The 27,360-nt window shown below is 44.7% G+C and overlaps 2 protein-coding genes across 2 annotated transcripts in view; one reads left to right on the top strand and one right to left on the bottom strand.

The window, feature by feature from the left end:
* The window catches only part of GRHL3 (grainyhead like transcription factor 3), a 48,929-nt gene extending 37,087 nt beyond the window's left edge, over positions 1 to 11,842 (top strand). The window contains exons 14-16 of the mRNA XM_079987735.1: positions 710 to 795; positions 2,156 to 2,220; positions 10,898 to 11,842. Of these exons, the coding sequence (XP_079843861.1) occupies positions 710 to 795; positions 2,156 to 2,220; positions 10,898 to 11,012 (266 nt within the window). The 3' untranslated portion in view covers positions 11,013 to 11,842. The remainder of the gene's footprint in view (positions 1 to 709; positions 796 to 2,155; positions 2,221 to 10,897) is intronic.
* A 1,951-nt stretch (positions 11,843 to 13,793) lies between these two features.
* Positions 13,794 to 27,360, bottom strand: part of STPG1 (sperm tail PG-rich repeat containing 1) — a 28,929-nt gene continuing 15,362 nt past the window's right edge. Inside the window, exons 7-9 of the mRNA XM_079987789.1 lie at positions 24,396 to 24,567; positions 20,788 to 20,978; positions 13,794 to 14,182 (exon numbers count right to left, since the gene is read on the bottom strand). Coding sequence (XP_079843915.1) covers positions 14,106 to 14,182; positions 20,788 to 20,978; positions 24,396 to 24,567 — 440 coding nt within the window. The 3' untranslated portion in view covers positions 13,794 to 14,105. The remainder of the gene's footprint in view (positions 14,183 to 20,787; positions 20,979 to 24,395; positions 24,568 to 27,360) is intronic.

Genomic DNA, 27,360 nt, shown 5'->3' with positions numbered 1-27,360 from the left:
CCGCCTAATTGCCGCTAAGAATCTCATTTTCTCGTGGCTGCAACCAATCACCCGTCCCCCATCTGTACTATCTGTGTATGGAGAAACATTGTCTGACTCCAGCATGCTCCCAACACTGGTGTTTGAAGCTGGGTATAAATGACATTACCAACAATCCGTATCTATCCTGTAGTTTATTGAGAAATACTGCTGCTTGATGCGATTTCCCTCAAACCAGCTTCTATCCAGTTTGAAAGCCTAAGCTGCATTAACTGAGGTGTGTACATTTGAGACAGCTGTTGTACCTGCGCAGATGACAACACATGCACAGATAACAGCTGCACAGAATAGGAGCTGGGGGGGGGGGAGTTGCAAGTGTGGGGAAACCAATTGGGTAAACATGCATTGGGTGAAGGCATCCATACCGATTCTCTGGTGCGTAAAGTACCATATAAATGCAACTTAAAACACAGTGTGTGGAACGGGGAGACAACCTCACTGCGTTTTAAGCCAGTAATGTGTACATGGCCCTAATTTCATAAGAAACGAGAGTATAGATATACCGTAAATTGTGGCTACCACTGTGTGTACATCGCATCCAGAAACAGTGGCGAGAGTGCACTGGGTGCAGAGTGAACAGGAGTATATATGTAGCCTCTGTGTGGTAAGAAATGACCAACTCTTGAAGGCTGAGCCCACACGTGACACCTGTCTGTTTCATACATTTCAGTCTTGCTCTATGTACGAAGAGAATCAGAGGAGGTTTTTGATGCTCTCATGCTGAAGACGCCAGACCTCAAAGGCCTAAGGAATGCTGTAAGTTTTCCCCCCATCTCTCCCCCCTCCCGCCCCCGTCATCTCTGCTACATAAAATTTACTAGGCTACCTAATGAAATAAATACTTTGGGGGGAGTTGTTGCATTTATATCCCGCAAAGAGCTGTGACTTATTTCCTGCAAAGAGCTCAAGGTGGCATAAATGGTTCTCCCCCTTGCCCATTTTACCGCTTCAACAATCTTGTGAGGTGGGTTAGGCTGAGAGACAGTGACAGGCCCAAGGTCACCCAGTGAGCTTCATGGCTGAGTGGGGATTCTGAACCTTAGTCTCCTAGATCCTAATCCAACATTTTAAACCCCTACACTACATGACATGCAGGGCCTTCTTCTGCAGAATCTCCATTGGAAGAGCTAAGAGCTACTTTAAGGTCCCAGCAGGCCCAGTGAGGCTTGTGCAGAAGATTTTGTGTTGCTCAATATAAGAAGGGTGTAATGAGGCTTTTCTGCCTTGATCAGTCAAAGGTCGTGGGCCAGCACTGATGCCAGTAGTGTAGTGCAATCACTTTTGGGGTGTTATATTTGAATGCATATTGCATATTGGATTACAATATGCCTGTTCTGACCTTGACCAGTATTTACACAATGCAGAAAGTCACAGCTAACTACAGCCCCCTGCCAAGTGTATCTTTTTGTTGATGTTGTTTTAATGTTGGTGACTTTCATATTTCGCACTGTTAAATGCCCCTTCTCCAATCAGTTTCCCAGGTGGAGAAAGTTTTTCTGGTCAGGCTTTTCTCCTCTGCACCTCACTTCCTTTCCCTTGGGCTGGCTGGAAACTCTCTCCCACCTCCCCCTCCCCACTTCTCAGTGTTTGCAGAGCACACAATGCGAAGCATATTTCTGTGATGTCTATCAGCACCATTCCTGATAACCCCAGCTCTTCTTTGCTGAGGTGGGGAATAAAGCAAACAATCGCCTGAAATTATCTGATAGCCATTTTTTATGGCTGCGCTTGTGTGTGTGTGTGTGTGTGTGTGTGTGTGTGTTGGTTTTGCACACTTTTACATTGGAAAAAAGCAAACAGCACTTTGGGGGGGAAATGTCAATTTACAGAACCGCCTTTGGGAAAGCGTCAGAAAAGGGATTGCAGGAGAGAGGCTTGGGCTGCTCCCAAATAATTATTTTAATTTTAATCTTATCCTCAGATTTATATACTGCTTTGCTACCCAAGCTATTGAAACGGTGTACAGTACAATAAAATAAAAATACAAAAGATTGCAAGCTCAGTAGGTCAGGGATCCCAGCATTGCCTGTAGTGGTTCCCTTTATTGCTAGAACATTATCCACTGGGGGGATGCCTCTGGCAACAGTATTGACAGAATATTATTTTTCTCTTCCAGATTTCAGAAAAATACGGTCTGCCTGAAGAAAGCATCTATAAAGTCTATAAAAAATGCAAGCGAGGGTAAGTAATGGCCATCCATGTTTACTCTGTGTGGTTTGCTCCACTCTGTGACTTTCTGCACTGTAACATAGACAATAGGTGCTGTACTAGAAAACAGGCAAGACAATTTCAGCATGGGAGTAGTCCTTGAGTATGCAGGCTTTAGAAACCAACAGAACTCCTTACCAGCCTTCAGCGCTGTTGTGCTACTGGTTCTGAGGAAGAGTTCTGTGCACCTCCATGAAGAACATAAGTCAGTGCTGGATCAGACTAATGACCTATCTAAATCCAGGACCCAGATTCCCACAGTGGCTAACACATGCAGGTAACTGCTAGCTCCTGCTGCTGTTCCATGGTAACTAGCATTCATCCTCTAGGTATCAAAGAGCCATCATGATAACTATAGCTGTAACTATAGTACAGCAGGCTTTTGTCCCTAGAGAAATATTATCCAATAAAGGTCAGGGCTGTTTTGAGCATGGTGGCAGGTGGTGCTTTTGTCCATGACCAAAACCTGATAGATGATCACTGGCTGTTTTTTAGTTGGGGGCAGATGTGCAAGACCCGTCTTTTATCTGTATAGTTGTGTTCTTCGAATTTCATTGGTTATAGCCACCTGTCAGGAATGCTTCCATTGTGATCCCTGCCTTGCAGGGGGTTGGGCTGGATGATCCTTGGGGTCCCTTCCAACTCTACAATTCTATGATTTCTGCATTTGTTTTAATTGATTTTGATGAAAGTCACTTTGGGTCACTTTTGTGAGGAGAGTGACTAAGAATATCACCATTTAGGGAGGGAAGTAATTTTGGCCCAGATCAGATTGCCTAAAGCAAGGTTGGGGATATATTATTATTATTATTATTATTATTATTATTATTATTATTATTATTATCATCATCCTGTCTTTCCCCAAAAACTGGGACTCAATGTGGCTTATAAAAACTAAAACAAACACAGATAAAACACAGAAAGCTAAAAACATATAAAAGATAATAGTTTCAATGTAATTCACTGTAATAGAATTAAAACAATGTAAAGCAAATCTATAAAATCTAGTAAACAAAGTGAGTAGAAACAACACAACACAGTGTGAATGAAAGCCCTTTCCTTAAAAGCGACTGCTTCCCAAAGCCCTGCAGGAATAACAGTGGGAGAACAATAAGGGGAGAGCCAGTCTAGCTTCTCTAGGAAGATAGTTTCAAAGTATGGGAGTGGCCACCAAAAAAGGTCTTCTTCCACATTCCCACCATGTTGCCACTCTGGCCCTCAGTACTCTTCCCCAGGCCAAGCCCTCAGAAGCCCTGCCCAACACCTTCCTAGAGTGCTTTTGCCTGGCTGAGAAGTATCATGGAACTGGGATATAATGCCTCTTGCTTGCCTGGATGGAGAAATGGGTGGTGGTGGGTAGAAACTACTGGCTTTTGCATAGCTGGTATGTAGCCTAGGGTCAGAGGTAAGAGTGACATCTGCTGCCCCACCCACTTTGACTCTTGCCCTACCCACTTTTTGTTCTGCCCATGGTTGGCCAACAAATGAATGCTGCCCTCAGGCTGAAATAGGTTCCTGATCCTTGGGAGCTCTTGGAAAAAGCCAGATGCAGAAGGTCTGCCCATGTCTGTGGGGCGTACAAGGCCTAGCAATCCTGTTGGCTTCTCAGTACTATGGCCAGATTATCCTGTGGAAAAGGAATTACCAAGAAGTGTGTGTATATGTACACAAGTGGAATAACCTGGCTAATTTGTTGGGTATTTTGTTATCTCCCAAGGTAGTTGCCTGAGGTCTCAACAGGTTTAGCTTATCTCAATCACCAGGGCACCAGTGTTTGTTTCTCAAAGCTAGCAGGGTCAGAGTAACCCTCTGATTCCTAGTGGCAGATGACACTGGAACAATGCAGTCTTGGATGGAAAGTGTGTGTCTGTGTGTGATCCCACCAGGGTGACTAATTTTGGTGCAGATACAGCACTTAGTTGTTTTAGATGCTATCACCCAAGTCGGAGCACCTGAAGCTCAAATTCAATGGACGTTGCCTGCAGTCAGGGACATTAAACTCTGTGAGACCTAATACTGTGACTTTTTGGCTAAAACAGAAAACCATGAGCCAAATGTGGGGGCGAAATGAGGCTAATCTTCACCCAGGTCGAAGATCCAATTTGGCGCACACAGGCTGGCAGCCCCAATGGCTCCCCTCCAGAGGTTTCGCCTGGGGCAAAAAACCTGGCTAGCCCCCACATAGCTATAGCTCTGCCAAACAGCTGGCCTATACTTTGTTACAGTCATCACTAGGCTCAATGCCTCCACAATGAGTTTGCATATAATTTGAGCACCTCTTGCCTTTTAATTTGGGGGTGCCGGATACCCCACTTCACCTCAACTTGTAGCTACCAGCAGAGATGGAACAATTAGCTTAATCAATGTGACCTTGTGGGAGGTGCGAGGACTGCCTTGCCTTGCGCCCCAGCTTTCAGCCTTCAAGCCCCATCGGAGGATTTGGGGCACTGTAGTTTACCCCTCACGAAGTTACCATTCCCAGCAAGCCTTAACAAACAACAATGTCAGCTTAATCAAACAACGTTGGATTTCTGGATGTTAACTGTGAACCCTGGTTTTGATGTATCAATTACTCGGTTTGTGGGCAGGGCAGGGAGAGAGCTACAAAATGTAGGCGTCACCCTACAAAGTCCTACAAAAATAATAATAATATTATATACAAAATATACAAAAAGATTACACAACCTTACAGATGGTTTGGAGGCTATCCCAGATTTTTTGGGGTTCATAGTTAATGAAGCCAACAGTATTGATAACTTATGATGGGGTGGAGGAATACACTTTGAATGTGATTTAAAGGTATAGCTGTGTATGCAGCCTCAGGTAACCTCAGATTTCTGTTTGGGGCCTAGCAATCTCTACCTACCTCTTCCCCCCAGGCTGAACAATAGAGCAGCTTCCCTGCTGGGCTTAAGGATCTTTCGCATTCCACCTTGCCATTTGAGTCTGGGAGAAGACAAAAGAAATAGACCAGGGGGAGGGGGCTAGACTGTTGCTGATCTTTTTTTGCTCTTGCCCACCTGCCCCATGTTGTAAGACAAGGAGCAAGTTTAGCATGTTTGTCATGGTGTGGCTGACCCTTCCTTCCCCTTTCTCCTAATCTTGTTGTGTCTGGAAAACTGCAGCTCTTTCTAGCCCATGGTAGGGACAGGAGAGTTCTGTTGCTGTTGCCCCTTGGGGTTTTGTAGGAAAAATAGCTTTGTTATTTTTGCATGGTGCTGCACTGAATGATTCCTCATGGCACCAGACCCTGGTTTCCAGAGAAGTAGATTCTATGTTCCTCGGTTGCAGCAAAAACAACAGTCTTAAAGTCTATTTTTATTATTATTGTATATATTTTGATGGGCAATATGTGTAAAATCTTTGTGCACTGGAGTCCACTTCATCAGATGTATGGAGTACACACATACACAGGGAGAGAGGGAGGGGGAGTTAGTTGTGAAGTAGTCAGGGGGGAAATGTAAGAAATTCAGAGTGATCACTGTTTTAAAACTTACTTCTATATAAAATTATTACCGAGACCATTCACAGTGCTGTGTTGATGATGGTATGTACACACCATACATTTCAAGCACATACACATATACACACAAATCCTGGGAACTGCAGTTTACTCTTTAAAGAATTACAGTTCCTCATACCTGTAACAAACCATAGCTCCAATGATTCTTTGGGGAGAGGATGTTACTTGATGTAAATGTTTTAATTGTTATAATGCTTGTGGGATTGCTGGACTGGGCACCTTTGGAAGGAAGGACAGGATATAAAATTAATAAATAAAAGTGAACATTTAGTGAACATTCATCCTGATTAGACAGTGTTGCATCCAGCAAGTGTAATCCCACACTTTCCTGTGCATTTTCAGGAAATGGTTTGGTTATACAAGAAATTCCAGTTAATTTAATCCTGAAAATAGTGACCGTCTGAAAGCACCCTCTGAGTGACATCAGCTTTCCCAAATCTCGAGCAGAGGTTTTATTGGCCCTGTGGTCCGATACCCTTCTTAGTGGAGATGCCAGGGATTGAGCCTGAAACACTGTACCATCTGAAATAGTACAATCCAATAAGGACTGTATCATGCATCATTTCTGCCTCGGTTGTCTTGGATGAGCCTATACCTCATGAGGAAATAACAGAGTTCCTAGCTTTATGTTTGCCTCCTAATACTAATGCAGACATTTGTGCGTGCAAGTAGCCTTACTCTGCATTCTTGAAGACAGAACGTCTTTCCTCACCTGCTGATTATCCTTTCTTGGCTGGTCCCTCCACATCAGTTAATGGGCAAACATGTGTTTGTGAAATCACATGTTTGTTGGAATTAGGTGAAGTTCCAAGCGTAGAGCCCAAAGAGAGGTTTGAGTTTTCCTCTTAGCAATTCTGTGCTCTGAACAGAAATGAGCAAGCTCAGCAAACACAACAGAGACTGGTGTTAAAGGTCTTTCACTTACAAACAAGCTCATTATCCAAATTGCTGTGCAATTAACTGAATGCAAAGTCACAAGCTTATAAATGAAACCACCAAACCCTGACCTGGTCAGCAGCAAACTGAAATGGAAAAAGACCAGCACTCTTGCATGATATCCCTGGACAACCAACTGCAGCTTTGTGTCAGCAGGAAGGTTCAGTACTTCCAACTTGCCCTTGAAAAATCTGCTGCCCCCAACATCATATCTTCATGAAATGACTCCTCCCTTGCTCTAATAATCCCAATCAAGGAAGAGCTAATATGGCATAATAGCTCATAATGGGTTGGCAAGTCCTTGGTCCAAGTGGCCAGAACCTGGGAAGTTACTGATGACAAGAGACTCAGGTTGCATACACAGCACACATGCAAAGCACATTGGCCTGGCTCACAGATAATGCTAAGCCATTGTTAGTTTAGGCAAAGTTTGATGTGTTTAAGCATCTGGAAACTAGCTCAGCAGACTAACCATGGCTTATTTCCTGGCAACAAACCATGATGTGAAGCCATAGTTCATTGATGACACGTGGCTTGTTTTAACTATGGTTTGGTAGCCTGTCTGAAGCCAGCAGCCTTGTTTAACCATGGTGTGTTTGGCTGCCCCTTTACCAAGCTACAGAGGCATGAAGCAGGAACATCTTGAAAGCAACTCAAGCTTTGTAGAAATGAGCCATGGCTTGTTTGCTCACCTGTGAGATGGCTCATGGTTTGTTGAACAAACCTTGGCTAAACCAAACCAAAACTTAGCGCTATGTTAGAAAGGCCACTTTTTAATATTGTATCGTTCCTTCCCACTTAAGCTTCAGTTGATTATAATCACTGTCATTCATCACATTGGCATTTTGGATGGTGAGCTGGTGTGTGGGTGTGTCAATCACCCCACCTTATCCTCCCAGCAACCCTGTGAGGTAGGTTAGGCAAACACAGCTGGCCCAAATTCATTCGAAGAGTTTCATGACTGAGCAGAGATTAAAACTTGGGCCTCCAACACCCTGCCCCTTGCTTCAGATTGGCTCCCAACCAGTGGAAGTTTGCTGCCGTTGTTCCCACAGTTGTTGCCGCATTACATCAAGCTTGGACCTGGATTGATAATGGTGCTAGAAGGGAAGCTACTGTAGCCCCTTTAAAAAAAGCACCTGTATGAGCTGGGCGAGGGAAGCCTTTCATCCTGTCAAAGGAGGGTTATCTGACTGACGTGGGTCGGCTTCATCTGCAGAGCAGGCAAAGAGGCCCTCCAGTTTTGGAGGGGCAGGTTTTAATTCCATGGGAATGAGCTAGCTGAGGTTTTCCAGAGTGGCTTCTGAAAGAAGCAGCTGTGTCTCTGAACCGCCCCAGGTCCTCCGCAAACCGCAGCCCTTCTCCCCCTGCCTGACAGGTGAGGAACATCTCCTCCATTGCCAAACTTTCTCTCCTCTGTTTCCTTGAAGGCCTCCTTGTGAATGAGATACAATCGAGTATCCCAGGTTCTCCCCCGCACCTCCCAATCAATGCTTGGCAGATGAGCTCATTGCTTTCGTTGGACCCAGTCCAGGGCTTGGGCTGAAAAGAGAGGCAAAGCGGCAGAGCTGCCGAGCACTAGAGGGTGTGCCTGATGCAGCCCACAGCTGAGCAGGGCTTTGGAGAAGGGAAAGGAGGCCCTCGGTAGGTTGTGGGTGGTGATGAGAGCATCAGGCTAGAGAGAGAATAAGGCCAACGTACATAACTCACCAAGCATGACTAATCGGCCACAATTGTGGCCTGCCAGTTGTTTGAAAAAACAAGAAAACTGGTAAGGCACCTGTAACAGGAAAAGAAGTGGCTCATTTACTCAGTTGAGACTACTTAAAATGTGTTCCTGAAGGCAGCTAGATGTTGGAGGGTTCCAGATGGACACAAGATAGGAGTTCTTCACACAGCACAGAATTAAACTATGGGATTTTCTCCCTGAAGAGGTAGTGATGGCCGCTAACTTGGATGACTTTAAAAGATGGTTAGGCAAATTATGGAGGACAAGGCTATATGTTCTGCCTCCACTGTCAAGAGGCAATATACCCCAAAATACAAGTTGCTGGCGGCTGCAGGTGAGAAGAATGCTGCTGTGCTCAGGTTCTGCATGTTAAGGCTTCCCATGGGCTGGTCACTGTAAGAACAAGAAGCTGGACTACGTGGGCCTTTGGCATGATCCAGCAGATCCTTCTTATGATTATTCCAAAACAGGCTGGGGCTGCCTGCTGGGCTGCTATATGTGGCTGGCAGGCCAGTGGTGGGTGGAGCCCCTTGAGACCAGTAGGGTAGAAGACAGTGGACCCAAACAGTAAATGAAGCCAGAGCCAATGGCAGGTGGTGCTGACTAATTCTTGTCTCCCCCGCCCTTCTGTGTTGAGTTCTTGCGGTCAGTGTAGCCTTTATAGGAGGAAGAAGCCAGCAACCAATGCAGCCCTGGGGACTGGTTATACCTAAGGAGGTAGACAGGTGAGGGCTGGCCAAGGGCATGCTGAGCTTGGTGGGGCAGTAGCACATCAACCCTAATAGATCAGCCTCCACTGGGCCTGGCAAACTGCATCAGACCTAATGGGTAGTAAGCTGTACAAGTCTGGGATGAACACCAGTTCAGGAAGTATTTTAAAGTGCTCTCCAGTGTGATACTTTGGTGTGGCTGGCTAGATGCTACTCTTTGCTGTGCCAGACAAGGAACACAGACACCAGGTGGCTTATGGGAGCCAGGTATGAGCGCAGAACACACCTGATTCTCAGACCATTCCACCTGGAAGCTCCCTCTTTTGTAGCACGTAACCCAGACATCTTTCCTCAGGGGAGAGATTTTGTGCTTTGGAAACAGCAAAAGCGGTAAAATTTATTAGGGGTCGTTATGTATAAGCTTTTAATGTTAAATGAAGAGAGTCTCCAGGGTTTGTTTTTTGTTTTTGTTTTTTCTAAAAAACCAAAACCACCAGGTACAACATGAGATAACCCTTAATTCTTCCGCAGTTACTTGTCCATATAAAATGCCTCTCTCTGTGCACTACAAGGAGAGAGAGAACTGGTTGCAGTTGAGAAATGTAAAATATGACAATAATCTATCCAGTTCCGACTTTATGGGCCTGGGATTTTCCCCCTTGTATCTGAGGCTGGCTGACATTCCTTGAATTGTAGCTTGAAGTTGCACAGGGCTGCCAATTTGATTGGAGCAAAGGTCCTGGGGCTCTGTGGATAAGTGCATAGCCCTCTCCCCTCCCATACTATATGTGCAGGGGGACTGTACTCTCACCACCAGCACTGCACAGAGTAGCTGGGATGGGTATGGGTTAAATGGGAGAAAATAGCACAAGGGGAAAGGTTAAACACTCCACCTCTAAGCACTGGTGCTAGCTACAATCAGATTCAAAGCCCACCACGGTCTCTTCCCATTTCAATAAAAAATAAAGCCAAGAGATCAATTATCAGATCTCCTTTATAATGCTGGTTAGGCAGTAAATGGGTTTTAAGCCCCAAAGTCCATAAATCAAACTTTCATTCATGAAATTATCATTGGTCTTAAACAAGATACTTGTGTACTTAGAAAACATTGTACAACTGGCTTTTATTTTGTGCTTTATTATTATATGATTAAGTGATTTGATGTACTGTGCTTGTCACAGACATACCAATGAGAAAGCTCAACAAGAACTTTATATAGTCACACACACACCCCAAGAATCCTGGGAACTGTAGTTTACCTGTCACACAGCTGCAATCCCTGGCACCCTCGAAAGACTACAGTTCTCAGGATTCTTTGGGCGAAGAACTATGCTTTAAATGTGCAGTGTGGATGTGATTAATGGCTTCTCCAACCAGAACAGAGCAGAAAGTGGAAGCAAGTCACTCCACTATCCATATTGTAGTTAAAGAGCATTTGTCATTTGATTGGATACAAGCAAGTGTATATATATCATTGGAGAGGCCATCCTCTTCACCCCCTGCCCTCAACAGATGGTTAGTTAAGCTTGCCCTAGAGGGTGGGGTGGGAATTCATTTCTCCTTTCAAAATGGCAGTCAGCCCCTAAGAGAGAAGTACTATGGCTCTCCGCCAAAGAACATTGTTTTGATCTTATAGTGCAATTCCCCACCTCAGAAAATTACAGGGTTTCCCCATCTTTGAGGGACTTCCGATGGGGAGCTGTTGAAGGATTGGTTGTTGAGCTGAGCCTCTCTGTTCTGCTTCTTTTCCAGAATCCTGGTGAATATGGACAACAACATAATTCAACACTACAGTAACCACATGGCCTTTTTACTTGACGTAGTTGAAGCAGAGGACAAGTTCCAGGTGACCCTCAAGGAGCTCTAAGGACTCAAAAAGGCTACACTTCTGCTGGGAAGCCGCTTGTGAAGCTGAGTTCAATCTACCAGCAAACCACCCCATAGTCAAACCATTGGCTCAAAGCATTTAGCTTGAACACCCTCCCTTTTGGAGGGAGGGAGCAAGAGAGAGAGACAGAACCAAGGCTCCACATGTGAAGATTGCTTTGAAGATCCATTCTCAGTGTGAATGTGGAACTTCTGTCCGTTGAGGAGTTGTTGCTGTTGTTGTTGTTTTATACTTTATTTTTATTATGATCCTCTGCCAGGCAATCAATACTGAGCTTTTTTACTTTTCCGCACTTAGGGAAGCACCAACTTCTTTCAGGCAGGGGAATGACCCGTTGCCTGTCTTGGCCTCTCTGAACTGCCAAACTAGCAAACAAGAGACTGTCACAATTGCATATGGATATTACCAAATATGCCTACACACAAGCACACACATAACCTTACATTTTCTCACTGCCTTAATACTTGCCCTTATAACCCTGGATGTAAATACCTGCAAGAGAAGTACCTGGCCAGAGTGACTGTTTTATACATTTCTGATTCCATTTGTTATTTTATAAATATATATATAATAATTATAATAATAATATCTATCTCTCTTTCTGTGTGTATATGTATAAATAGTATCTTGTTTTATACTGAACTTGACAATGGAGGAAGGTAGAGCATTTCAAAACCAGGCTGCTTCATAATTCCCCAGGGTTGTTGTCTTTGTTTGTTTTGTTTTTTTCTGTTCATTTTTGTAAAAAAAAAGTAAAAAAAAAGTGTATGTTATTATTATGGTAATAAAGATTCAAAGACTGAAAGCAAGCTTGGGACAGTGTAAGTATTGAATAGGGATGGGTTTTTCATTTCTTCAGGAGCATTTTGGAAGTGGGGCAACAAGGAGACTTTGGCTGCTGAGTCTTGCTTCCAGCAAAAATGCAGCTTTGATAACATTCCATAGACTGATAATGTGCCTAAGCCAGGCCTCTCTTAGGAAGCAGCTTCTGTCCTTTGCAGAAACAGAAGTTGCACCAAGCTGGAGGTGATAGGAGGAGAGCTTCTCAAGGGAGAAGGCTGGTAAAGGCGGTAGATTCATCTGGGCCAGTAGTTCACCAGAATGGCTGGGGAATTAATAAAAACATTATTATTATTATTATTATTATTATTATTATTATTATTATCAAGGGGAAATGGATTAATTAAAATGGGTTGGGACTTTAAAGCCCCCTTGTATGCACCCAGCATCATAAGTGACAGGGGCTTAGCTGATACTGGGGTATTTTGTGAACATGGTTGACCCCTGTAAATCATTGCCCCATTGGCTTGATGAAGGGCTTTAACCAGATACCTTGTTCATTGAATTGAATTGGCTTTGGGACACAGTCCTGCAGCCAAATCTGACTGGCTGCTGTGTGTTATGTCACTGCATTTATTATGTCGGCCAGGATTGGTTGGAATCACTCAGGAAAGGATGCCAGTGGGGTGTGGGTGTGTGGGTGTGCCTAAACTGCAAAAGAGAGATAACAATGGCAGGAAAGGCAAACGAACAAAACCCTTACAATCCCACTCTCACTCCACTTTTGACGGGAAATATACTCAAGCATACAAAGACAAGTTTTCTCTGCCATACCTGGAGATGTCAGGGATTAATATGGGGCCATTTTGCATGCATGACATGTTCATCCTCAAATGTTTCTAAGGGTGTGGCTACTTTCCCTCCCATTGCAAGACCCCATCTGGAAATCAACCTCTAGCACCCAGAACAAGCCTCATGCACTAAATAAACAAGTCAGACACACACAACTCCTCCTCCTTGCAGTGCTGCTATCTGACCCAAATCAGGGCCGTACTGCTGCTATTTGCTAAAATTTAGAGGCATGACATCCGATTGTGGATCTGTGTTGTCCTATCTAATTATTTAAAAGTAGGTGGTGTAGGTCACCCACTCATGGCAATCTTTTGTTTCTTGGGAATTACTTGTCAACTGGAAAATCCAGTCCACCATTGGGTGGGTAAGGGGAATGAGAGAGCAGGAAACATTATTTGTTGTTGTGGCGGTGGCAACCTTAGGCCCATCCTTCACTATGCAAAAGGTTGTGGGAAAGCTGAGAAGGACTGAGCACACAAACTGCGCTGTCCCCAGTGCAGGATCAGCGCAAAGCTCAGAGCACATTGGATGGCTTCTACCAAGAGGCAGCAGTGTGTGTGTGACTGCTGCAGAGTAATGGTTGTGGGAAGGGTACCTGTGTTGTTTAGATCATTTGGGGCTACGCTGCTGGTTTAAAGAGAGTGGGAGAGTAGGAGGAAGTGACCGCCAGGCAGGAGACTTGGAAGTCGGCAGACGGCCATTGGCAGTGGAAGCCCTAAGTGACAAGTCAATGGGTAGTGGCAAGAAGAGAGAAAAAGAGAGGTGGGGCAAATTACCCGTTGCTAGTGAACAACCCTACAGGGTTGGCGCTGCTACAGGGTGTCCCCGTTCAGCACATGGCTCCTCCTTGGATTTGTCTAATTTCTCTCTAAAGCCAGTAAAGCCCGCAGCCATCATGTGCTAGTGAATTCCATTTCTGAAACACTAAGAAGCAGTTTCTTTCCTCTGTCTTGAATCGACAGCTAATAAATCTCACTAGGTGAGCCCAAGCTCTGTTACTTCTCTGTTCACCTTCACTGCACCATGCATATCATTTTAAAAAAAGCCCCTCTATCACCTCCTCTCAACAGCCCCCATCTCCAATATTTTATTCCCAATGAGATGGTGAGAAAGTAGGAGCCAGGCAGGTCAGGCTTCTTAATTTTTATAAATAAATATTGGCATGAACAATCCACTGTCCACCAAAAGCCAACAATGAAACAACTTCCATTCTCTATATCCAAAACTCATCTTCTGTCATGTTTGCGAAACAGGAGAGACTCAGGGCCCACTCCCCCCGCCCCAGGAAATACAGGATTTCAAACAGGTGGGTATCATGTATTGTTTACAGGCAAGTGAATGCAAAATTCATTTGTTCTTTTTTAAAACAAAACAAAACAGAGAAATGCAGCACTTGCAAATAAGAGCGCTTGGCAAACCGACACTGTGGGATCCTCTGCTTTACAATACTGGCACCCATTTATTGGTGGTGTTGTAGATGAAGGATTGCTTTTGTGGTACGGGGATGTTGTATGCCCCTAGAAGGAGAAACAGACATAAAAGATGTCAGGTTGACTCTCAGGACTCAGAAGGTGGGTTTTGCAGCTTTTACGTTTTTGCATGAAGTTCACTCTTGTACAGTGCTACCTCAGGTTACATGCACTTCAGGTTACATACGCTTCAGGTTACAGACTCCGCTAACCCAGAAATAGTGCTTCAGGTTAAGAACTTTGCTTCAGGATAAGAATAGAAATTGTGCAGCGGCGGCGCAGCGGCAGAGGGAGGCCCCATTAGCTAAAGTGATGCTTCAGGTTAAGAACAGTTTCAGGTTAAGAACGGACCTCCGGAACGAATTAAGTATTTAACTCGAGGTACCACTGTACTACCACACATACCCAGCTAGGTGAGTCTTATTCTTACCTTTCCTTGCAAATCCAAACAAATATTTTGCTAGGTTGAGCAGATGCCAGGGGGGCCAAGGCTCCTGGGCCTTCTTCAATAGGTAGCACAGAAGAAGAAATACAGCTAGGTGTTGGGTTGCCAACTCCCCCCCCCCCCCCGGTGGGGCTCCTGTGCCATTGACCCGATGCCTGTGCATGTCAGGATGAGCTTTGTCTGCTGAATTCCTGCCTTCTATGCCGTTCAAAGCACAGGAGCCCCGCCAGAGCTAGCAGCCCCCACTGCAAGCGCAAATAAGGATTAGAATCATCTGCTTTGCTAACTAACCTGGCTCCTATTCTTTTAATAGCAGCCTGGCTCACAGACATTTAGCAGATGAATCTTTCCCAGCTTGTTCATCTCTATATCAGGGATATGTCCATGGTGCATTGTGTGGGTGCAATGGTATACAGTTGTACCTTGGTTCACAAATGCCTTGCAATTCGAACATTTTGGCTCCCGAACGCTGCAAACCCAGAAGTGAGTGTTCTGGTTTGCGAACGTTCTTTGGAACCCAAACATCCAACGCAGCTTCCGTGGCTTCCAAATGTTTTGGAAGTGGAATGGACTTCCGGAATGGATTCCGTTCAACTTCCGAGGTACCACTGTACTTGAGGATACACACAACCCTGTCTCTGTCCCTGCCCCCGCTCACTGCCCCTTTTGTCAGGACAGGACCAGGGTGTTTACCACTTCCCCCCTTGAAAAGTACATAGACCTGAAGGAGGAACTTGGAAGAGTGACTCCTCCTTCCCCCTTTCAGCTCTATGTGATTTTCTACATTGGCACCTGAGCAGCTGAATAGAAAGGGGGATGACTGAGAGAGTAGCAGAAAAAAGGGAGAGAGAAAATGAGTGACTGGGAGGGAGAAGTAAAACAGGTCCTCTTGAAATGGCATAATTTTTCATGTATATTCTCACCACCAAACCAGAATCAAATTGCAGATCACAACTCCTCCTATTGACTGAAGTGTGGAAAAAAACATTGATCCAGCATTTTCCACTGCTGCCAAGGTGCAAAAACACTAATCTGAGACAGTTCTGAGGGGAAAGGCGGGCAATAAATAAATAAATAAATAAATAATCTGTCCTCTTATCTTTTGGGCTAAGTGAAAGTAGCCACCCTAATGGAGAGGCAAGTAATGGGCTGGGAGCCTAGGTATGCTTCAGAATGTATAACTCTGACTTTTGGCCTTGGAGCACTTCTGCCAGCCAGAGTAGACAGTACTGGGCTGGAGGGACATAAGTCTGATTAAATGCAATGTTAATTTAAAGTTTCTTCTTTTCTGCCTGTTTTACTGCTTCCTGTTCAATGTGACTGGGAGAGTAGTGGTTAATTAGGTTCTAATTACATGGGGAAGTGGCTTTCATTACTGGTTTCTCTGAATTGTTTTCTGTTTTTTATAGTGAAATGGCAATATTTCACAACAAAAGAAAAGTGGGAAAATAATGAAAGGAAATAGCTATTAAAAACCCTTTGCACTGCAGAAAGATGCTGGCTAATTAAAGGGCAAATTAATCACTGATCTTCCAGCAACAATGAACAAAACAAGATAGAAACCACTAGGAGGAAGCTTTTAATTAAAAGCACAGTAGACCTTAAAAGCCTCAATAGCCAGTTCACAAAGGTTGGTATGGTGCTGCAATTTTTAAACTGCTATATACCTGTACAAGCCAAGTATGGAAAAGAACAGGGGGTCAACACAGAAAACAATGGCATGCAACTATTTTACAATGTTGTCTGGATTCTCTGCACAAAGTGATTCAACAAAAGATGGTGATTCCAGAGCAAAGAGCTAGCGTGGAAGCAACCCAGATTGGAAGAACGGGAGTTTTATCCTTTGCATCTTGTTACCTATGAAAGAACTCGTGGGCTGCAGTTCTGATAATGCATGGGAATACTTTTTCTGCTTTGACAGTTCAACTACTCAGTAGAGGTACAAATCCTACCAATGAATCATTATTACTTTCTGTAAATAATGGGTAAAATTGCTATTGTCTACGTTTCAAGCTCTACATTAATCTGTCAGAGGGGCTTAGGTTCATATTTCTTGTATTGCTTACTTACTCCAATAAGCCCCAGTCACTGACGGAAAGATAATGTTACAACTCATGGGCTGTAACTGTCATGGACTGCAGTGAGGTTTCTGTCACCCTCTATTGTGTTGAGCATTTTGCCCCATGAGATGGTCTGCTCACACATTCAGAATTCTCTGGAGGTTTTTTAATGGAAAAGAGGAGGTTGGCTTTTAAGAGACTCTTCACACTAGCACCTGCTAACAATGCAAAGCAGAAGGCTGATTTACAGCTGTTCATCCAAACAACACTTTAATAAAGCACAACAATCCCTCTGAAAGGTATTTAATTTTGATTTTACACTTATATCCTACATTTCCTGCAAGGAGCTCAATACAGCATATATGGTTCTTGTGGGAGATTGCAGTCAAACATATTAATGCAGGACTGCTAGTTAGTATATGAAGGAGTTAAGGACAGCAGAGTTGCATTGCTAGATAGACTCAGTTATGTATAGCCTTTCTACTTCCTTTCTCTCAGCTGCATATAACCAATGAAACAGGATGTGTGTAAGCTTGCTCCTGAGCTTACAGCATGTATTTGGAATGAAATTCTGTATTTTCCACCCAAAAATATGTTGCCTTTATTATCCTTGCTGCTTCATGGAACAATGCATGACTGACACCTTGAATCTGTAAGTAAATTATTTTAAACTTACTTAGCAGTGTGGGGATCTACTGTTTGTAGGAGGGGTAGAAAGAGGTCAGCCACAGTGTGCAGCTGAACAGGGTAAAGAGGGTTTAACAACCTATTTGCTATATTGATGCTTAATTTTGTGATCTTAATACTCTGCTACTGGGGATCTGTGTGTAAAAGCCGCACATTTTGAATCCAGGCACCCAGCCATTTCTTTTTGTTGTTCACCCGCACACGTCAGTTCAGAGGGGTTCACATATTTCATTTTCCTCACACATCGTTCTCTCCCTCCCACAGCACCACAACAACAACCACACAACAACTATGTGAGATAGGTTAGACTGACTGGCCCAAAGTCACCCACTGAGTTTCATGGCTAGTCTGACACTCTAACTACCACACTACACTGCTAACATGATGCTCACACACAAAGCAAAACAGAAAAAGGGTAAGTGGAGAAGCCAGCTGTTGAAAAGGAAGGAAATACTTTCTAGTTAATGTTGTTGCTTTCTATTTTCACAGATAAACTTTAGTGCACCAATGAAAAAAGAAAATCATGTTTTTTCTAAAATATAACCTACCTTCCTACCTTTCTAAGCCTGCCCATATTTTCGGGACACAGGACCTCAATAAAGATTAAGACATTCCTTCCCAAATTAAATTTACAGCACATACTGTACTAGGTTTTATTGTTGACTTTTTATTGCCATTTGTTGCAATCACCTCAACACAGGAAGTTAGCCTGGGTTATCCTGTATTTTAACACTTGCTGGATCCAGAGGTTAGAAGGAAATAACCTATGGCCTCCCAAACTCTTAAGAGTGTGTGTGTGTGTGTGTGTGTGTTGAGGGGGTGTTGGTTAGTATTTTATTCTAAAAAGGCTTAAAAGGCTGTCGCCTGCCTTGAACTTCTGTTGTCAGGGCAGGTTAGAAATCTCAAAGAATTTTTTTTTTTTTTAAAAAGCCCTAAAACAAATAAATATGAATATAGTTTTGGGACAGATGACAAGATGCAAAGCTAACTATTAAAGTCACTTCCCAGCTGGGCAAGTCAACCATTACAGGGCTTAAGAATCAGCACTTGTCATCCTCCTTTCCTTTCTGACGCACTGTCCGCCCTTTCTATCTCATCACAAGAATTTTTAAAAGATGCCATTAATTTAAGAACAACCAAGTAAACCCTGTGGCAAGACAAGGAGCTGAATGATGGTTTCCCAAAGATGATTCGTTACGCAACTCCTGGAAGCTGGTGTTTTTGTTTTGTTCTTTTGTTCCATCATAGGCTATTACATCTGGTGACGTACAGATGGCAATTACTTGCTTATAAAGAGGGGGGGGGGCACTGGACTGAACCTCCTGCAAGCTGGAGTCAAAATAGCAGAGTCCCAGGCTGCATATGCACGATCTATTTAAAGCTCTTGACTGCCCTCTAAAGAACTGTGGAAATAGTAGTCTGTTACGGGTGCTGGGAATTGTAGGTCTGTGTGTGGGAACTACAGTTCCTAGGATTCTTTTGAGCAGAAGGGGAACCATGTGATTTAAATGTAGTCGAGAGAGAGAGAGACAGACAGACAGACAGACAGACAGACAGACAGAGACAGAGAGATTCTTTCAGACAAAGATTCTCACAAGAAATCTCTTTGAAGGAAAGGAACATAAGATCCCAGTGCCCCTGAGGAAGATTTTAATTGAAACAGGCTGGGCTGTTTTCATTATTTTCATTCAGCAAGCATAATCCTCCCAGTTCACTACCGTTGGATTCTTGTGGTTTCCATTTTCTTAGGCTACCCAACCCCCTTATTTCTCACTTGTTCCCAGCTCTGGCCAATGCACTTAGCTTTTCAGAGCAAGAACTTCCCCTCATTCCAAACGGAAGATTGCCTCCTCCCGCCCCACTTTTTAAAGGATGAAGATCTACACACACTCCCAGAATCCCTTGCAATATACGAAGGATCCAATCGCTGAATGACACCATATGCAGCAAAGCGGTAAAGGATTCGGGGCTTTGTTTGGGAATGCTTGAAGCATTTTGGTGCTGAGGTGCAAAATCCAAACAGCACCCCCTGAGACTCACATGAACAATGGAGCGCTATCTGCCTTGGACGATGGAGGGAGGACATAGCTGTCAGTGGATATTTGGCTACAATGGCTTTGTTCTAACTGTTGGAGGGAGTAAGCCTCTGAAGGCCAGTTGCTTGGAATCACACAAAGGGAGAGTGCTGTTGCTCTCAGCTCCTCCCACAGGTATCTGACTGAGCACTGTGAGAACAGGATGCTGGACTAGTTGGGCCTTTGGCCTGATCCAGCAGCCAGTCTCTTCTTATGCTCTTAACCTGCACAAGCCCCACTGAAATGAACGGACGAGGGCAAGAGTCTGATGGATTGTGCCTCTGTGGTCTGATCTGTCATGCAACCCCATGGGTCAGGGGACATCCCCAAATTGGCCACCTATGGGAGCTCCCTATGCATCGCAAGGAAGTCAGCCTCTGGGTTGTATCCAACATTAGCCATTCTCAGAGCAGACCCATTGAAATTATGACTAAAACATGCCCATTACTTTCAGTGTTGTATGCTGGATGCAACTATCTGTTTTGCAAAATGTCCATTGCTGAGGACAAAACAAGACATTAGTAATCTATGGTCACTTTCGGATTATATCTATTATTATTTTTTAGTATTCATCCTGGGGTTTGTTTTTTGCACAAAGCTTGTGGGAAGGTTACACAGTGTCAGCTATTTATCAAGTATTAATTCTGATTTGTTTGAGAAGTTAGACAATGTTGTGCCAAGCGACTTTCTGGTGCATTTGCCTGTCATAAAGTAAAGGGTTTTGTTGTGCAAGAGAGACAATTAAACTTTAATTGAGCACCCTGAATTTGCCAGTATGTGACTGAATCCCACCTGAAAATAGCAACAGCCTGGAATCTCCCTTCCTGCCTGCATTTGACGTAACACCCCACCAAGTTTTGATATTGGAAACACAAGGGGTGGGGCTTAGAAGCTTCTGCTTCTGGATTGTGGCACACAACAGTTTGCTGTTTTATCCCAGCCCATTGTAACATCTGAATGCGGCTGCTGTATGCTAAGCTTGGACTTGTGGAGCACCAGTATAAAAACATGCTTGCTCAGTACGAAACCCAGGGTGCCCAGTAATAGTTACTCTTTTGAGCAAGTGAGGTGAGGACGGCAGTCTTATTAAAGCATCAGCAGCCTCATGCCTGCTGCTGCTCAGGAATTCTACGGAACTTCCAAATCAGTGCAGTTTTGAAATCAGTGGTTAAAATCAGTCCATCATCTTGATTTAAAATGGCATCCAAAGTTAGAAAGAAACCTGCTCCTTGTTTTCAAGAACGATTATGCAAAATTTGGTTACGATTAAAGGTGTCCAAATGCACAGCAAACTGACACAAAACAGCTTTCCAAAATATAGTTATACATTATAATTATTGTTAAATGAAGAAGCACAACACCTTTTTGCAGCAACAACATGCTTACCTGGGCCAGGTATGTCTTCGTGGGATTTATCACCTGCCCAACGGCCTGTGTTTGAGACGAAGACGGCACTGGAGATATAATGCTTGGAAGGACTCTCATAGTCTACTATTTCATACTGGCCAGGCCCAGGTGCAGGGGGCGTTTTGGGGCGAGGGGCAGCTGGGGCTGAGAAGTTCAAGCCATACTTTCGCCTGTAAGAAAGAATCGTAGACGCTGTCCAAACTGATTTTGGCTTTGAATTCAGCTAGGCCTTCCCATTCAGCCTGCAAGGCCAGTTTGGCCAAGGCACACCCCGCTCCATCCCCAAATTCATATACGACATCAGGTGCAGGGTAGGTAAAAGTGCATCTGGGCCAAAAAGGGGTTTGCAAACCCTGGTGATCAGCTGATTGGCGGTACCTACAAAGTCCTGTGCACCCCACTTTGCAAGCACCGACAACCAGCTGATTGTCAGGATTTGTAGAGTGCTGTGCTGTGCATAGACAAAAGCAGAACACCTGGCATTGTTGTGACATCATCTGGTTGACAGATGGATGGCTCGACTCACCTATCAAACATGGCCCGCTGGTGGGGCGGGGAGCAGTTAGGGGAGATAAGGATCAGTGCCCCACCCTTGCTCTCAACTGAGGAACCTCTAAATTGAGGAACCTTGGGTTTCTCCAGTGTACAGGGAATCCTTCCCATCTTTGTTATGACTTGCTACAACTGTAGCAGCCGAATTGTTTATAAGTACAGAGCAGCCGTTCCTTATTTCTTTTCTTTTGTTTATTAAGGGGTTTGACATGTCTGCCTGGTACATGGGCTCATTTCACCATTCATGTCAAGAGCCATTCACTGTGAGGTGGCCAGAGAGCGAAGGGCTTCTGACTGTGTCTGAAGCAAGAAGGAAGAAGGAAGTGGGAGGGTTAGGCCAGACTCTCCAGCCTTCTTCAGGCTTTCTTAAGTAGTTTCTACAGAGTGAATGTGTGGCCATTCATACTGCGCCCTCCACTCCCAACCTTCCCACACTGTGCAAAAAGATGTGAAACGGGGGAGGCTGGTCCATAAGGGCAAATGGGCCACTGTCCCACCAACCCCACTCTGCCCGCAGCCAGCCCCCTATGTGCCTACTTATAACTGTTTGTCAGCTTCCCCCCTAGTCTCCCTATTGCCCCTTGTAGCCCTCAGCAGGGAAGAGGGTAAGCTGGCTCTGTCTGCCATTGGCTCTTGCTCCCCCTACTGTTGGGCTCCTTGCCTCCCACCCTAGCAGTGCCAATGGCCAGCCATCATCCCTGGCGTGAGTTGCAAGCGCCTTCAGCTGAATGCTGTACTCCTGTGAATCAGAAAACACAGTGAAATTCAGGGTTTCCAGTCATAGCAAGGACTGCCGGCACATTCTAATCAATCTTCTGACAGTCCCCCATTATACAGCCCCCTCTGCAGACGTTCCAGCTCAAGGAGGAGGACTGGAGAGGCTGGAGCAAGTAGCCCTGCATCCCTCCGCAGGTAAGAATTTAAACACCCAAAGAAGGGTAATGGGCTCATTTTGATCAATGGCTCCCGACAAATAATTGTATGTGATCCCAAACATGGTGGTGCGGTGGTGTTCCACCTTGTCACCTTCCCTAAAGGATGCCCCAGCTTTTCATATTCTGTGTGCCATCGAACCTCTGTACCTTAAAGAGTTTGGGGGCTGCGTCTGAGAATATGCTGGAAAAAGCTCATTAAAATCTAAGGGTGCTCATCTGGAACAAACTGGTGCTGTAGTCAGTGGCTCTGCACCAGCTGTAGCTCTGGCCTTGGACACATTAATCACCTTGACATAAATGGGAGTTGGATTGGCCTCTAAATGCTGATAGTTCTGGTATTTTCTGCCAGCGTAGATGGATGTTCTTTGCCCGTCAGGTTTGATTTACTTCTTCCCTAGTCACGGAGGTTTATTGCACACTACCCAGCACCAGCTCCCCCTCCCTTTTCCTCCACAAAGCCTGCATTAAAATGGCATGAGATGTAGTAAAGATACCCCCTGACCGTGTGCAGAGAGCTCCAGGCTTGCACGGGGATGGGGGAAGGGGAAGATATGAGCAGTAATGGGCAAGAATTTAAGGGGTAGATCTTAATCTTATCTCCAACAAACTAACTTTGCTGTTTACAGGATGGTCACCATAAAATTGACTTAGTTGAGTAACTGACTGATAGAGTTACCAGACCTTGGGGCAGGTATGGGGGAGGAAGGACTGTGTATGCAGGGAAAAGTGGGGAGCTTCCTACATATTATTAAACAGAAGGCTGAAATGAATTGCCGAACTTAATTGGTGAATGCAAAATTCAGGCTAGGGCTTCCAAAAGATGTCTCCACAATCCTTTTGCTCCTTTGGTCCAGAAACAGTTGCAGCAGTAATAGAGAAGGTACTTCTGCAAGTGTGCAGAATGCCCTTCCAGGAAGAGCCACCATCAAGCCAACACCTCTGGGTTTAGGGCTTCCTGGGTGGTGCCCGGTCCAAAGGGGCCCAGCCCCAATGCAGTCCATTTCACCTCTTCCAGTTATTAAATTGAACTGGTGCAACTCCAACAACTGCTGTTTACCATAGAGATGAGGTATAGAGCAACACTCTTCTTATCTGCTCCACTGAGCGCAACAGCCAATCACAGCTTTCAGTTTAATACCAGACACTCAGGCTATGTGTGGCTGTAGTCTCTCTGGGTCTCTTTAGCTTTGTTTGTTTGTTTGTTTGTTCAATTTATATTCTGCCCTTTCTCCTTAAGGAGTCCAGGTGGCAAACTGCCAAACACACACACACACACACACACACACACACAACAATAGAACAATCCAAACACCCAGAAACAATCCCAATGTACATGCAGACTGGGGAAGATCTCTGTTTTGCAAAGGTTGTTGAAAAAGAAAGGTCTTGAGTAGGCGCCAAAAGGACAACAGAGCCGGCACCTTTCAAATATTCAAGGGGAGGGAACTCCAAAGGGGTGGTGTCATAACACTAAAAGCCTGACTGACACATCTCTCTTATTTGAGAATTAAGCAGAGATGATGAGTGACGACTGGCTCATAAATGGGCTGATGTGAGGATAAAAGAAGCAGGGAAGAACCTTTAGATGTGCTGGCTGCCCTGAGAACAGGTGGGCTAAAACAGCTTAAACAAATGAATTCACAACAGAAAAGGCAGGTCCCTATGCTACCTAGCCTTGTATTGAGTTAGATCATGAGCCCGCTTAGCTTAGTACTGGCTGGCGTTGGTTCTAGGTTTCAGACAAGGGCATTTCTCAGCTGCAGATGCCAGAGATTGAACCCTGGAACTTCTGCATGCAAAGCATGGGCTCTACCGCTGAGGAACAGCCCTTCCTCACCCTAAATCACTTATGAAGGCTTGCAAGCTGCATTGCTTCTTAAGGCAATAAACAACCCAAATGACTTTCCCCTGCTCCACCATACAGTCTGATGAAGAGAGCCCCTGCTTCTTAAGCAAGTTGGGGCTTGGAATTGTCTATTGGTATTTCTTCTTCTTTTCCTTCTTTATCATTTCTGATCACAAGCACATCTTCCCTACTTAAGAAGGGAGTTGGGTGACTCAAAACAAATTCCTTTTAAAGTGCAGTTGCTCAGAACTCACAGGCCGGGGAACTTCCTGGATGGCGTGACTGGGATGCCAGCTGGCTGCTGATAGGCTGCTGGCCCCGGGCTCAGCGTCTCCGTCTTGGTTTCGCGACTTGTTTTGGATCTGAAGCAGGACACCAGCACCGTAGGTGCCTGTCGTATGAAGGAATCCTTTACTCGGTAATGACCTAGATTTTTAAAAGAAAGGAAGGAATTTGAAAAGGCCGACACCCAAACTAAGGCTGAACACGCAACATACATTTAAACCACATTAAAAATGCATTCCTAATCAGGAATTCTGGGAACTATAGTTTGTTAAAGGAGATGGGAATTGCAGCTCTGTGGGCTAAACTACAGTTCCCAGAATTCTTTTGGGGAGGGGGAAATTGCACATTAAATGAATGTTATGTACACAACCGAGTCTTACATTTTAGCTGCAGTGGAATGAAATTGGTGCATGAGAGTCTGTTACTTGGAACAAGAGAGGAATGAAATGAATGAAAGGAGAGGAGGAATTACCGTATTTTTCGCTCTATAAGACACACTTTTTCCCTCCTAAAAAGTAAGGGGAAATGTGTGTGCATCTTATGGAGCGAATGCAGGCTGCGCAGCTATCCCAGAAGCCAGAACAACAAGAGGGATCGCTGCGCAGCAATCCCTCTTGCTGTTCTGGCTTCTGGGATTCAAAATATTTTTTTTTCTTGTTTTCCTCCTCCAAAAACTAGGTGCGTCTTATGGTCTGGTGCGTCTTATAGAGTGAGAAATACGGTAGTTCCTCCCTCCCCTTTGGAATAGAAAATACAGTGGTACCTTGGGATACAAACATTTCGGGTTACAGACTCCGCTAACCCGGAAGTAGTACCTTGGGTTAAGAACTTTACCTCAGGATGAGAACAGAAATCGCATGGTGGCGGCACAGCGGCAGCAGGAGGCCCCATTAGCTAAAGTGGTACCTCAGGTTAAGAATGGTTTCAAGTTAAGAACGGACCTCCGGAACTAATTAAGTTCGTAACCAGAGGTACCACTGTACTGCCAATCCTGCCCTTCAGAAGCAGGAGAGCATGTCTGTCTTATTCAGAGCACTATTTCAGTTCATAAGAGCCTGGTGGATCAGGCCTATGGCCCATCCTGTTCTCACAGTGACCACCCAGATTCCTGTAGGAAACTGGCTAGCAGGACCTGAGTCCATAAGCACACCCCACACCGCATGGCTTACAGCAACTGGTATTCGAAAGCATTACTGCCTCCAGCCGGGGCTAGTAGCCACTGAGAGCCTTCTCCTCCTTGAAATTATCCGATTCTCTTTTAAAGTTGGTGGCTATCACTGCCTCCTTTGGAAGCAAGTTCCATAGTTTAACTATCACTGTGAAAGAAGCACTTCCTTTTATCTTTCTCAAATCTTCCAACATTCAGCTTCATTAAGATATCCACAAATTCTAGTATTATGACCGTGTGGGCAGGCGGGGACTTTTCTCTATCTGCTTTCTTCATGCTATGCATAATTCTATATACTCCTATCATGTCGCCTCTTGTTTTCTCAAATAAAATGCCTTAAATGTAGGGGTTCCCTCACACTTGATCCGGAAGCTGCAGTTAGTGCAGACTGCTGCAGCACAATTGCTGGCAGGACTGAGGCCTTGTCAGCATGGTACACCTGTGCTCAGAGATCTGCACTTGGGTGCTGATTTGCTACTGAGTCAAGTTCAAGGCATAACTATTGGTATATAAGGCTCATATACGAGATTATTTTACCTAAAAGACCACCTTACCCCACATATGCCCACTCGGCTGCTTCAACTGGCAGAATTGGCACTGCTACAGGTGCCACATAATACCTGTTCCTCATTTGTAAATACTCAGTCATTTGGGCAGCAGCTACGCTTTGAAACTCCCTGCCTATTGTTATCAAGCAGGGGTCTTCGATGTATTGTTTTCGGTGCCTGCTAAAAACATTCTTGTTTAGACAAGCCTACCCAGGTGCTTTATTAGGGACGCAGGTGGCGCTGTGGGTTAAAGCCTCAGTGCCTAGGACTTGCTGATCGAAAGGTCGGCGGTTCGAATCCCTGCGGCGGGGTGCGCTCCTGCTGCTCGGTCCCAGCGCCTGCCAACCTAGCAGTTCGAAAGCACCTCCGGGTGCAAGTAGATAAATAGGGACCGCTTACCAGCGGGAAGGTAAACGGCGTTTCCGTGTGCGACTCTGGCTCTGGCCAGAGCAGCGATGTCACGCTGGCCACATGACCCGGAAGTGTCTCCGGACAGCGCTGGCCCCCGGCCTCTTGAGTGAGATGGGCGCACAACCCCAGAGTCTGTCAAGACTGGCCCGTACGGGCAGGGGTACCTTTACCTTTACCTTACCCAGGTGCTTAGAAAGTTGGTGTGAATTTCGACCTTAGTATTTTAACTACTGTAAATTTTTCTCAATAATTTTATTGTTATCTTTTTGCAAGCCACTTTGAGGGGTTGTTTTATAATCAAGTGGTGTATATATTTTACAAAACGAAACTAAATAAAGGAGTTTCTCCAACCCCTTGATCATTTTGATTGCCCTTTCCGGAAGCTCAGGTTTGTAAATAGACTGCACAGTAAAAATTACCTCCAGGCTTTCTAGTAGGAAAACATTTGCAAAGTGGAAGAAAGTCGTTTCTTCCCACCCATCCCTTTTAAGGTCACTGATATGTCACAAATGATGTGTGAACAGGTGAGCAAGTAATATCTTTTTGTAAAATCTGGGCATATACACCTGGAAAGCTGGCAATGGGGAACAACTTTGCTTCTTCCTATCACTAAGCATTTGATTTATAATAATAATAATAATAATAATAATAATAATAATAATAATAATAATAATTTATTACTTATACCCCACCCATCTGGCTGGGCCTCCCCAGCCACTCTGGGTGGCTCCCAACATAATATTAAAAACATTATAAAACATCAAACATTAAAACTTCCCTAAACAGGGCTGCCTTCAGATGTCCTCT

The sequence above is a fragment of the Podarcis cretensis genome (assembly GCF_951804945.1).
Source record: "Podarcis cretensis genome assembly, chromosome: 8".
Classification (NCBI taxonomy): Eukaryota; Metazoa; Chordata; class Lepidosauria; order Squamata; family Lacertidae; genus Podarcis; species Podarcis cretensis.
The sequence above is the reverse complement of the archived record's forward strand: the minus strand, read 5'-3'. Positions and strand labels throughout refer to the sequence as shown.